Below are 13819 nucleotides of genomic sequence, written 5' to 3'. Positions count from 1 at the left end.
GAGCCCCCCTTTAGCATAATTGCCACACCAAGTCTCCATGCACAGAGAATATTATAAAAGTGAAGAACACGTGACAGTGGCTGGTTCTTTGCTGTGGGATTAGCAGTAACGACTGCAGAGCTCATTGAACACGACAGTAATAAAGCCATCTCTGAAAAGGACTTTTCTCTCTTGCAGGAAGGCGACAAGGGCACCTTCCACTCACAGAAAGTGCAAAATTCTGCAATTTATTGAAAAACAAAATATGGGTTACAGCAATGCAGGAATTGCTGCGGACATCACCACAGTGCAATGATGTCTAGGTACTTATAGCAGCAGGTACTTATAGTCAGGTATTAGTTCACGTTGTATGAAGGAGGCCACAACCATCCGCAATACTGTGCTGCAACTTTTTATTCCATAATACACGTTTCGAGTCAACAAGGACCCTTTTTCAACTTGAAAAAGGGTCTTTGTTGACTCGAAACATGTTGTGTATTATGGAATAAAAAGTTGCAGCACAGTACTGCGGATGGTTGTGGCCTCCTTCATACAACGTAAACTATTGAATTTCTTGGCCTTTACGGTGTGACCTAAGGTGAAGGGAAGCGCTGGGAAAATTATATAAAGCCAGACATTAGTGTTACTGCCAGCAATTTCAATTATTTCCATTGGAGAGGCATTTTCGGGAGATTTGTCACCCACATTCATGCATTTTTATCACAGGCTACAAATCTCCCCCACGTTGTGCCACCCAAAATAATACACTGCATGGCCACACCTGGCTCCTATGAAAATGAAAAGGTGCAGACAAGCGCCAAAACCATCTCTGCACACTTTCCCCTTTCATTTACTGTACTGTGCTGACAGCCTTCATCTCAGTCGGTACTTGGAGCACCAATTAAAGGTAAATAGAATTTACAACCCTATTTATTCATGGACCTCCCTCTTTATTGCCACCACCACTATCATTTTCCTATACACAATGTGATGATGATGGGAGCAGATGCTGCAGACTTAGGCCCTCACCCTGCAATATAATCAAATTTATTGAAATACACAATGCAGAAACAGCAGAGCTATTGTCTTTCAAAAAACTGCAAATGTTCAGAGGTCATAAAATACATGTATAAAGGTATATAGTGAAGCCACATACATCAAACCTAATTTGCCGCTAGGGATATAAGAAGAAAAGTTAGTAGCTTGTCAGTAACCACCAACAAGAGTTGGCCATAAACCAGAAGACCTTACCAAAAAAAGCGTATCTTTACCCAATATGGTCACCATTGTGCTGGGCTAAGCTGGATTGATCCAACCATTTGGCCCCCAGGGACAACAAACAGATCATTAAAGGGGCCTATGGAGAGACAAGAAGACCACATAATGCAAAGTGGTCCATGTCCCATGGGTGTTTTTTATACATATCTGGCCAGTTCGGATAGAGAGGTCATCTGAGTTGTCCATACAAGGACCAATCAAAGATTCACTGTCAGGAGGGGCTGAGTCGGCGGCTAACCTCAGCATGTGTATGGCTAGCTTAAGAAGACATATAGACCTCATTCATGTCTCTCTTAGGAAAAGAATCACTACACAGGAGTCAATCTCACTAATGGGGCAGTAACCATTAGCAACTAATCAGAATGCTTCTTCTTTAGTCTTACTGCGGTTGAATAATCAAGAGAGAATTGCCGATTAGTTGCTATGGGTTACTCCTTACATTTACTCCATTCTTGTGAATTACAACAGCCCCCTTTTGTGCGTGTGGATAAATCCATACATGAGAGGGAGCTACCCACTTTTTGCCCTGACCAAAGAAAAAGCTATATACCAATTCAGTTGATAATCTATAAAATTGTTACACAGTAAAGTGCAGTAGATTTTTTTTACCTACATGGAAAATAACTCTACCTGGCCTTTAAACACATATATATATCACATTTTTAGGTCACTGACCGTGAATTTTTTTTGTAGATAACAGGTCCTATAACTGTACTTTTGTAGATCTTTTTTTCTACAGCACTCATGCATGATGTCACAATGGTGAAGGGAGATCACAAACCAAACATAGTCGGCATTGCTTTCACTTGTTGACAACCGCTTTGGGGAACTGAAATAATGTCTGTGAACAACGACCCTACTGATCTGCATGGAAGGCATCAATGAAGTCCTAGAGGCTCATATAGTAACAAAAACGCTAAACTACAATTGCCTATGTACTCATGGGGAGCCCAAGAGTTATGGGAATTACTCAAGAGTCTCTTCAAGCACTGCCTAGTACATGTCATTGCAAGAGCATGACTTGGCCCCTAAACATAGATAGACAACATCTCCTGGTGGGGTCGGTTCCCTACAGGTATTATAACATTCCCTCTATACAGGGCTTATTTCTTGGGTCCCAAGCAGAACTACCACCACCCAGTTTTGGTCTAGTAGTTTATAGCTGTCCAGCTATGATCCCAGGCACAAACATGTCCCTCAAAACACTGTTATGCCCCCCAGACCCCCAAGAACTTCTGGCTTCTTTGTAGAGCATCATCGTTTTACTAGAACCCAGTCCAAATATCTAGATCAACCAAAGCAAAAGACTACTTCTTTCTGCAAAAGACTGGAACCAGAACAGTCTCACTACAGAGAATGTACTCATTGAGTTTTGCACGACTATAATTCTGTTACAGCTAAGTGGGTGAATTATAAAAGCCACAGACTGGCTCAAAGCTACAAAGGAATCAGTTTTCACAGCAATTCTTCATGGGATAAGCCTCTCTTTGTTTTGTGAGCGAGTAAATACCCCAGCATAGAAGGGTAAAACCTCTTTGCTAAGGATTTTGCTTTCAGTGTTGTAGAGTTAAATAATTTTTTAGGTGAAAGAGCTGTGAGTTATTTCTGGTGAACTATCTGAAACCAACTGAATTTAAAAAAAGTGTTGAAAGGTTAACAACCCCTTTATTGGCAGATGACCCACTCAGAAGTCCACTATGGCATGATCACACACGTGCAAACAGAAAGCAGATTTTGTAATTATTTTGTTTGATCGTTTATTTCACTATCCAAGCTCTCTCATACTTGCCTTATCAGCTGGTTTGACAAATACCTTTGTATTTCATGCTAAAAAGCAGATGCAGTAATAACGTTTTTAACAAATCTATAAATAAACGAACCCACCAAAATTATTTATGCAGAACTGAGAGATCTGTCTAAGAAAGGGAAATGAATTTCAGCCTTGAGACAGGACAAACCAGTCAGTTAAAATGAGGAACTTGCTTATAAAAACAGCAGCGTCACTACAGAGAAGCAAAACCGGCAGTGGAAATAGTTGGGCTCTATTTACTCAGAAACTGCCTTTCTCCTAACATTCCCTCTGTACAGGGGGCATGCTATATAACTGTCCCTAGGGAGGAAACAAAAACTGCATTCATGGCGCAAAGGGGCCGTTTTATGGGTCTTAAATTATTCGGCTTTGTTAGCACCATTGGTTAAAACAAATAAAAATTGCACATTTTGTGGTGGCCATTTAGATTCAGTTGGGCAATCTGGTCCATTGTTGACTTCAGTGCCTAACCAGTTAGGCACAGTCATTTTATGATCTGTCAAAATTCAGCTTGTCCAAAGATGAAAATATCTGCCAATGTACCATCTTGGCATGCTGGGTCATCAGAAGATGTGGATATGATTCACACAGCTCTCACTTTTATTCAGACCCCAATAACTGTCAAGACTTTTCTCATCCAAACCCACGTCTTGTAGGTGCAAATTTTGGTCAGGTCACACATATATGAAAACATTGTTGCATCAGCCATAGTTCCAAGAACATCTTCTCTTGTCATAACTGACCTTAAAGCTGGGCTTCCAGGAGTATGTAGCAGAATAAATAGTTATTCTCTCCAAAATTCTAAATTCCAAAAATTAATCTTCAAGCTGAGACCCTCATGCCAATGCTCCAAGGCCCACCTAGGAGGCCAGTGCCACAGTTTGAGAACCACCTGCCTACATGAATAAATCAATGTCCTCTATGTGTGTGGGCAACCTGCACCAAGTCAGATATCAGAACGTGGGCAACATCAGAGCAATGTAAAACTAGGCAATGTGCCAATACTTATAGCAGTGACCAAAGAAGCCCTCATTCGGTGTGAGTGGCATCAGCAGTGACAGCCATAATAGCCCTGTGCATGCCACAACAACAAACACACATACTTTGAGTTGCTATGTGGGAAAAACTGAGGCAAGTTGCATGTATAATAAAAAGCATTGATCACCTACCAGACAGGTGGAGAGGAGCACCTTAATCATGTGTACCACTGCCATTAGTACTTTAGCGGCGAGAAACAGGAATCAAAGTCATTCTTGGCTCTCTGCATCGCTACAGAACAGGATTGACCATGCCCTTAAATATTTTATTTGCAGGTGCATCAGATCTACCCTTTAAATGTAAATATCATATTTTCAACTAGATGCCCTTACTTGTCCTTTAAAGCAGGGGTGTCCAAACTGCGGCCCGAGGGCCACATGCGGCCCAGGATGCATATGAATGCGGCCCAGCTTGAAACGCTTGGTTCCCGAGGAAATAGCAGGAGGGGGGACTCTGCCCATTGCCCAGTTAGTAATAATAATATAATATGTCTATTTAATATCCAGGTGTCCCATATTCCAGTGTATAGCTACATCTGGTTATCCAACTGGTATTGTAGTTCTTTTCTGTGTATTTCCTTTACTTTTACAAATCAAACGTGTTTGTGTATTTCATGTGTGGCCCCAGACAATTTTTCTTTTTCCAGTGTGGCCCAGCGAGCCAAAAGTTTGGACACCCCTGCTTTAAAGCATGAATAATGTAAAACGTGACATTTTCTGCCTAGGAAAATATGCAGGAACTGGTAACGCTGCCCAAGGCACAAAGCGGGTTTTATTGTGCGCTTCTTGTCCAGCAACATGGGGCTTAAAATTATCGACTGCCTTGCTAGGAATCACAGAAAGATTTCCTCGTTGGAACTGCCACTTGCCCATCTGACAGCTCTGAACTCCAACTCTCAGCACGATAGAATTGTGGTAGTTGGAATATTGAACCTCTGAAAATCTTAAGCAGAAGAGAGCCATATAGCCAAGCAACTTGGATCTGCCCAATTCTCACTCTATGGGTGGGCCCCTAAGGTGACAGATTTGACAGGAGAAGCAGAGTTCACGCCTCCAAATAAATACATGTCCCACTGGAATGAATTCATTTTGTTACATGACTGATCACTGTACTACTACTGTTGCATCAGTCCCATTACAACTGGCAGCAGCCTTAACGGTTACCTTGGTGTGCAATTACAGAATAAGCAGTGGATGTATGTGAAGAACAAGAATTGGGTTTGGACCCAAAATAGGCTATATACAATGGTGTAACTATAAGGGAAACAGATGCTGTGACTATTAGAGGGCCCAGGAGGTATAGAGGGGCCCCAGAGTGCCACTAAGAGAGTAATAATGCAATTATTGCATAAGAAGGTTTGCTCTAAGGCTGTAATGCATCATCCCACAGGCAAGACTAACACCTCGTCCAGATCAGTATTCTTGGCATGCGGTGCAAAAGGCAGAAATCTAATTATTCCGCCCTGCCCACGTCACGTGATCAGGTCATAACGAGGTAAGAAGATTAAAAAAAAAAACAGCGTGAAGGAATAATAAATCCCAAAGGCATCGCGCTAGCAGCTAAATCACACCTGCCCAGCACGCTATCAGACACTCATGGTTACCAAGCTCTGACAGCAGGCACTCAGTAGGTATGGGCTCATATTTATAGGAATCAAACAATGGCTACACAAAGAATAAATACATATGGCAGCTTCCCCACGCCGAGGCTGCTGATCTATAGGCAACACAGCAGAGGCCTAAATGCCTTTCTGCGAGGAGGGATTTGTGCAGAAGGAAAGCCAATAAGCCAAGCTACCCGGGAAGCGACAGCTCACGTGCCAGCGTATAGCAACCGGGGCATCATTACCGGATAATCGCATCTGCGAACAATGGCCGCCTCTCTCTCTTCCAACCAAAGAAAGGCAGCTCAAGAGCTCAATGCCTTCTTATTGTTTAGTACTGAAGCTTCAGCAATGCTTTGTCAGTGAAAGAGTTAAAAGGCAGTTACGTTGTCATCAGCACTCCCTGCTTACCTCTCTGCCAACCAAAATGCTGCGGGGGATGCTGGGAATTGTAGTCGACCAATACCTGAGACAATAAATGTTGCCTGTCTTTACAACAGGTATATACGGGATCCGTTATCCAGAAAGCTCTGAATTATGGGAAGACCATCTCCAAAATAATTCACATTTTTAAAAATGATTTCCCCTTTTCTCTGTAATAATAAAACAATACCTTGTACTTGAACCCAACTAAGATATCATTAAGACAATCCTATAGGATTTAATTAATGTTTAAATTATATTTTAGTAGACAAGGTACAGAGACTCAAATTACAGAAAGACCCCCTATCTGGAAAATCCCAGGTACTGAGCAATCTAGATAACAGGTCGCATACCTGTATAACGTAAATATATATATATATATATATATATATATATATATATATATATATATATATATATATATATATATATATATTACTGAACCTACAGACCCTTTTTACTAGTCAGGGGACACGTTTTCAAAGTTGGCCACCAATGATATAGAGCTCAAAATTTGCTCTAAATAATATATTCTCATGACAGCTTTATTTTTTTCTATTCATTAATAGTAGAAGGTGCTGCCATATAGGTTTCCCCTAATGAGTGCCGCTGCAAAGGCAAGCGATATGATATATGAAATAATGCAGAAAGGAATGTTCGACAAGCAAAGATACACAATATCTTTCACTTTATAGACCGCTTAAGGGTAACTAGCCCTACCTTATTTCTACGGTATGTTCTCCCCTTAAGCTAATTGGCTGAACAAATACTGGCAGGAGGATTGTTCCCGATCATCAAAAGGCTTGTGCTTCCAGCACTGTGGATCTGGGCTGACTCTCTGCCAGGTTAGCCGATACACAAAGACACAAATCATAGCATTATAGTGCAGTGCTGTCACGGCAGTCCCTCTGCTGCACTACAACTCCCAGCAGCCCCCACAAACACGCTGTAATCCAACAAAACCTGACACATCCAATTTGGAACATTGAAAAAAACATAATCAAATATTATTTATCACTTTTATTGCAAACAACCTCAATTTGTGAAGGGGTGCCCATCACTGCAATGATTCCATCGGAAAACCACAGATAACGATCAATTATTTACTGAATAGGAAAACCTCTTGCATACTAATCAGGCAGCCGTTACAAGTGCTTTTTCGATCCAATTATAAGAAACCCACCAATGTTTTTTTTTTCCCCCTTTATGATGGTTGGACCTTTTCCAGGGAGTGTGTCTCGCCGGCTGTTCCCCAACAGGGCATTGGTATTAATTCAATATACATATGTGGCAGTGGCATTTTATAGGTATGATCTGGGCACTATCTCATATAAGAGACTCCATGTTACAGAATAATAACACTGAGGTATAGGCAAGCACTTGGAACTGTCTCATACAAGAGACTCCATGTTACAAAATAATGTGACTGAGTTATAGGCATGAGCTGGGCACTGTCTCATACAAGAGACTCCATGTTACAAAATAATGTGACTTATAGGCATGAGCTGGGCACTGTCTCATACAAGAGACTCCATGTTACAGAATAATACGACTGAGGTATAGGCATGAGCTGGGCACTATCTCATACAAGAGACTCCATGTTACAGAATAATGTCACTGAATTATAGGCATGAGCTGGGCACTATCTCACACAAGAGTCCATGTTACAAAATAATGCCACTGAGTTAGAGGCATGAGCTGGGCACTGACTGTCTCATACAAGAGACTCCATATTACAAAATAATGAAACTGAGTTATAGGCGTGAGCTAGGAAATGTCTCATATAGAGCCTCTGTGTTATGGGACAATGCCACCGAGTTATAGACATGATCTGGGCACGGTCTCATGTAGAGCCTCCATGTTACAGAAGAATGCCATGGAGTGAAGGGTACAGGAGGAAAAGGATGAATGGAAAAGCTTCCAAACACCTAGCGGTGGGAGAATTTCTATGCAGCACTGCAAAGACGCCATCTTCTCAGTCTTAATCTTTCTTCAGTCAAATCCTTTTATCTAGGGCTTCTCATTCCCACCCTGAGGAACAGCCTGTAGCCTCCCCCGCACCCCCTCCTTATGAGCCTCTGTGCAGAGAATTGGATCAATCACGAGCCTATTTATCAAAGGGTGCTGTTGGTGTTCAGAAGATCCCCTGTCCAAGCTTATTTATTGGGCATCCCCAGCAATGCCACCCGATCCAGTCAGTGCACAACAGGGACAGATAACCATGAGAGAACGAGAAGTGGGGAATTACAATAAGAGAGGGGGATTTTTTATGCACGGTGCCAGCCGTGGGTGATTCCACCTGCTCTGCATGAGTCACATGCTGGCACCGATAGAGACACGGGGGGTCATTTGTCAACACTGGGCAAATTTGCCAATGGGCAGCAACACATGGCAACCAATCAGATTGCTACATTCATTGTTCTACTTGCAGCTGGCGTCAAAAAGCTAATTAATGATAGGTTGCTATATGGGCAAATTTGCCCAGCGTTGATAATTGAGCCCCACTGAGAGCCCAGGAGACAGATACCTGGCTACATGTCTCAGACGGACAGACGTGGTGGAGGACAGGTAGAGTAGAAGTGAGACACCCACATGCAAGTCTGCCCAATAACAACCTCACTACCCCATCACAAGGTGTGCCAGGGCAGGAGGTGCTGCTGAGAAAGAGTAAGTCTGTTATAAAACACGTACAAGATACACAGGCAGAGCCTTAACAGCAACCATGTCCCGGTCCAACCAGCCTTCTAACTAGCAGTACTAAATCACTAAATCACTAAATCAGATTTGGTTTGTAGGCTGCCAGCCCAGGGTGCCCCAGTGGGGTTAAGACTAAGCCACAATATGAAAAGATGAGATCATTCCTCAGAGAAGAGACCTACCGAGGGCACTGCCAGCTCATACATTTCATTTTTTTTTTTTTTTGCTGATGTTAAACAGAATTCTTCCCTGCTCTGCCCTCACCCACCCACAGCGCTCCCTTGCTTGGGATTATGGGGGATGGGGGGGGTCATTCATGTGACCTGCAGTCCATTCATCACAATAAAAGTGCCAGGGTTAGTACATCTCCCAGGGAAGGGGATAAGGATTCCTGTGAAAGCCCTTCACCAATAGGCAAGTGGTACCAAGGGATGGTTAGAAGAGAATTAAACCATCCTATGGTAAATGGGTAAGAGGTTCCAAGGTATGGTTAGAAGAGGATTAAACCATCCTATGGTAAATGGGTAAGAGGTGCCAATGTATGGTTAGAAGTGAATTAAACCATCCTATGGTAAATGGGTAAGAGGTGCCAAGGTATGGTTAGAAGTGAATTAAACCATCCTATGCTAAATGGGTAAGAGGTGCCAATGTATGGTTAGAAGTGAATTAAACCATCCTATGGTAAATGGGTAAGAGGTGCCAAGGTATGGTTAGAAGTGAATTAAACCATCCTATGGTAAATGGGTAAGAGGTGCCAAGGTATGGTTAGACGAGGATTAAACCATCCTATGCTAAATGGGTAAGAGGTGCCAATGTATGGTTAGAAGTGAATTAAACCATCCTATGGTAAATGGGTAAGAGGTGCCAAGGTATGGTTAGAAGTGAATTAAACCATCCTATGGTAAATGGGTAAGAGGTGCCAAGGTATGGTTAGAAGTGAATTAAACCATCCTATGGTAAATGGGTAAGAGGTGCCAAGGGATGGTTATACCAGGGCTGCATCTGGTCTATCCCAGCCAGTATGATTCATTGGAAGTCAGGGGTATAATAGAGCTCCTATTAGTTAGAATCACAGCAGCAGGGTCGGCACTTCTATATGACACTGGGTTAGAGGGAAACCTAAGGTGGCAGCTAGAGCTTGTGATGGCAGTTTGGGGGTCAGGTAGAAGCACAAAGACAAGACACATAAAGCCCCCACCCTCCCTCTCCCCGTACCTCCAGCGCTAGCGCTCCGACAGTCAGCACGAGCAGCGTTATATGGGGCAGCATGGCTGCGGTTCCACCACCGATCGAACCTTTAATATCCGCGCTCACGGGCAGCTGAACGAAAAGGGAGACACAAAGCCGATTTCCTCCGGAGCTGCTGATCGGGACTGAACGGCACAAGGGAGGGCACAGCCGCACCGCACTCACATCCAAAGGCTGCGTCAGCTGATCCGGCCCACTGATCTGCGCCCTCTACAAACCCCCCTGCTGGAAAAGATGAGGTACTGCAAGCTCATACCGTGCGCGCTGATTGGCCCTTGGGATATCCTACTGGAGTTTCTTAGGTACTGCAGCCTGAGACTGTAAACACCGAGTCGCCTTCGGGATCCCCTGCTGGAGAGAATCAGGTACTGCAGGCTGATACTGTACCGGCTGCCAGGCAGCAAGTGCAGAGGGGGCGGGGTCTGATAAAGCGACACACCCCCGACTCCCACATTACCTGACTCTTTTCAGGTCACAAGCCTTTTCCCTAGGGAATCAGAGCGGATCCGTTGCTAAAGCAACACTGCACTACTAGTTATTAATGGCCGCGCTGCTTCCTTTGTCTGTGCTGCTGCTGAAACTGACAGTCGGGACCAGAGATGGCATTACAGGCTCGGAGTCCCCTGCATGGGGAAGTAGAATTTTACATACATGAATATGAATATCTAATGAATATTTCTAGAGGGGTAATCCTACACAGGCTGTATTACAGGGGGCCTTGTCAGTGGTGTAACTAGATGTTCATTATTGGGCTCCCAAGTCCCAAAATATCCAGAGGAAGGGTTGCCACCTTTTCTGGAAAAAAAATACCGGTCTTCTTATATATTTATCTTTTTTCCCTATTAATAACATTGGGATCAACCATCATTTTTATGCCTGTAAAATGCTGGCCAGGTGGCAACCCTATCCAGAGGTTGTCCTGTTCCACCAATAGATATTACAATTGCTCATCATTATTTGGGCTTCATGGGGCCCTCTGTACCTCCTGGGCCCCCCTGTAACTGCAGGGTCTGCTTCCTCTGTAGTTACTTATCTGTCCCTTGTTCTTTAAAAGAGAATTCAACCCGTAACTAAAAAAACCCATACTGCTAAAATAGCAGGGCCCTACTCCCTACTACATTAGCAGGCCCTCCACTCTTGAGCACCTTAATTATCTGAGCCCCTAAGAGATGGGCCCTGCCAGCACGTAGAATGGAGCCCCAGTGATAAAGAAAATTGCTCTTTTAACACATTGTCATGATCCTGGTCCACCCCAGCCATGCCCCATTATAACAAACCCCAACATACATTCCACCCCTTTGTGGCACATCTTTGTGCCTCTTAGGACCGGCTCAACCTGACTGAAGTACCCACTATAATCCCATGGACTTTGAGTCAGAATAGGCCCTGGCATTTCAGGTACACAGAGGCCCAATCAGCTCCCCACCAGCCCACTAAATAGTGACTTTTTATGGCAGCCCCTTTGGCATTTGCCAGAACTCACAGATGGCCAGTCCTGGCCTGATGGGAAGCCTTGGTGTTTATTAACATGTAGGTATGGGACCTATTATACATAATACATGGGATCTGTTTTTCACTCCAAATAAAGGGTCCTTCTACAGTTTGGATCACCAAATCATTTCAACATCTTATAGGTTTGTTTTGCCATGAACATGGGCCAGTGCTTCCTTAGATGCCAAGTAGGGAATATCCCAGAACTTTCTGGATGATAGATACCATTCTTATATTATCAGTTTGTATTTGTCTCCTTATTGTGAAGTTACAAATGAAGGCTCATAATATTTTTATTACATCTTTTTTATAGCAGAAACTGGGCCTGATCTTCCTACAAAGGGAATAAAGAGCCATATTGTGTATTTTATTAACAAGAAATAGTTATTCTCCAAGTACACAAGGAAAAATCTGGGATACCCTCTTTGCATTGCCCCGCAGCCTCCAGCCTGAGCAAGTGCATAAGCCGAGAACAAAGCTCTCTGTCAGCACTTCTTGTTCTTGGAGTGTGTTTCGCCCTAAACCAAGTATTACCGTTCAAGGAGCATAAATGATGCAACAGTCTAGGAGTAAGTGAGCTGAAATATTGTTACATAGACACCAAGAAGGAAAATGGAATCCGATAATACACTTTAAGTGTCCTGTGCGCTCAGCCATTATCTGGATAAATATTTTTTTTTTTTTTTCATGAATGATCCTAGAACTTTGAGTATCCTTTTTTTCTTACTGAATTATTAAATTGAATTGCTGTTAAAGACATTTATTGGGTGAGTTCAATAAAATGTGCCTCCAGAACTGAGCTACGTATAGGGGGGATTACATGTGTCCCTTGGTGGTCTAACCTTTGGCCTGGAACCCTATTAGTTCATAAAAAATTTACAGATACATTGGTGTATCATTGATGTATCAGCTGTTCAAGAATCAAAGTATATCGTAAATACCTCTATTCCTAAATTTTATTGGTTTGTTGACCTTCAAGTTGGCTTCCAGCAAATAGTCTCTCCAAATTGCTACCAAATAAGCTTAAGGCTGAGTTCCCTGCCACCCTATCATGAATCCAGGCCCTACCAGGGTGGCAAGCCCCTCAGTTTGGGTACCACTGACCTACCCTGATATAAACTGGAATTTCTGTTCTTATATATCATGCTATTAGGAATTGTTACTGCTACAGCTGTGGCATCAGGCCACACATATCCTACTAGCATCTTCTAACACAATAGGAGGATTATGGACGTCATATGGAAGGCTGTGTTCAGGTCTTCATCATCAGTGGTTTCCTATTCAAGCCTAACGCAGAAGGAAAGCCAATAACACATCACATAATCTACAGAAATCAGAGGAACATACTTTTACTATGCAATGTATCTGAAGCTATCACTTTGGCATGTTACTTATTTACATTTCTGCAACTTGGGAGGCACTCTTATGACCAATGTAGATGGAAGCCATTTGCCCAGCATTTCTTTATGTCTACATTGGGGGAGCCGGATTGTATTGGGCATTTTTATTATGTGTACATTCTCTCAATGGTACAGTCCAACATAGACAGATATAGCACAGACCCTCTCTATAGGCTGGAATACATTACAGATCAATGTGGTTGATTGCTTTAACCTCACACTGACCTGTCTTGTTTTATTGCTCAGAGTCTGAGCCCATTATGTAATTGGGATACCGAGGAGCGGTGACTCTCTGATATGGCCATGTTGTGACAGATCCATTATACCCTTCATCTGTGTCAGAGCGGAACAGATGTTTCACTACACATTCTCATGAAAGAGCCGCCTTGGCATATTTGTAAAGCCGTGTATAGAAAGTACAATTTGCATTGTCACTTTAATTCCACGGCATGCCATGTAAAATCATCCGTATTTATATAACGGTGTCATTATTCTTGGTGCTGCTGAGAGACAAATCTGACCTGAAAAGGAGTGTATACTGGAAAAGTTTCAGCAAAAGGCTGTTCTCTGCCCACCACTTTACACCAAATTAACATGCCAGAAATGATGAGTAAATGTCAGACTCCCAAGCTACCAATGCTCTCTGATTCCTCAGGGGAGCGTATAATATGTGCATTGCTCTACAATCATTGACCAAATCGTTGTTGAGCCTAAAGCAGAGAATATAAGAGAATATAAGTTTAATGGGCATGGTCAGAACTTGGTAGCAGGTGGCAGGGGTCAAAACAAAAACATTTAATGTCTTTATGGCCAGTTGTTCTCCATTGTGACTTTTGTTTGAGCCCCCTCGGC

The 13819-nt window shown here is 42.9% G+C and overlaps 1 protein-coding gene across 4 annotated transcripts in view; it reads right to left on the bottom strand.

Moving 5' to 3' along the window:
• app.L (amyloid beta precursor protein L homeolog) overlaps nt 1–10268 on the bottom strand; it is a 145047-nt gene extending 134779 nt beyond the window's left edge. For 2 of the 4 annotated variants that reach the window (XM_018244878.2, XM_018244879.2), the window contains exon 1: nt 10044–10267. In XM_018244878.2, coding sequence (XP_018100367.1) covers nt 10044–10097 — 54 coding nt within the window. In that variant the 5' untranslated portion in view covers nt 10098–10267. 4 annotated transcript variants of the gene reach the window in all.
• Nucleotides 10269–13819: the final 3551 nt, after the last annotated feature.

The sequence above is a fragment of the Xenopus laevis genome, chromosome 2L (assembly GCF_017654675.1).
Source record: "Xenopus laevis strain J_2021 chromosome 2L, Xenopus_laevis_v10.1, whole genome shotgun sequence".
Lineage (NCBI taxonomy): Eukaryota > Metazoa > Chordata > Amphibia > Anura > Pipidae > Xenopus > Xenopus laevis.
The sequence above is the reverse complement of the archived record's forward strand: the minus strand, read 5'-3'. Positions and strand labels throughout refer to the sequence as shown.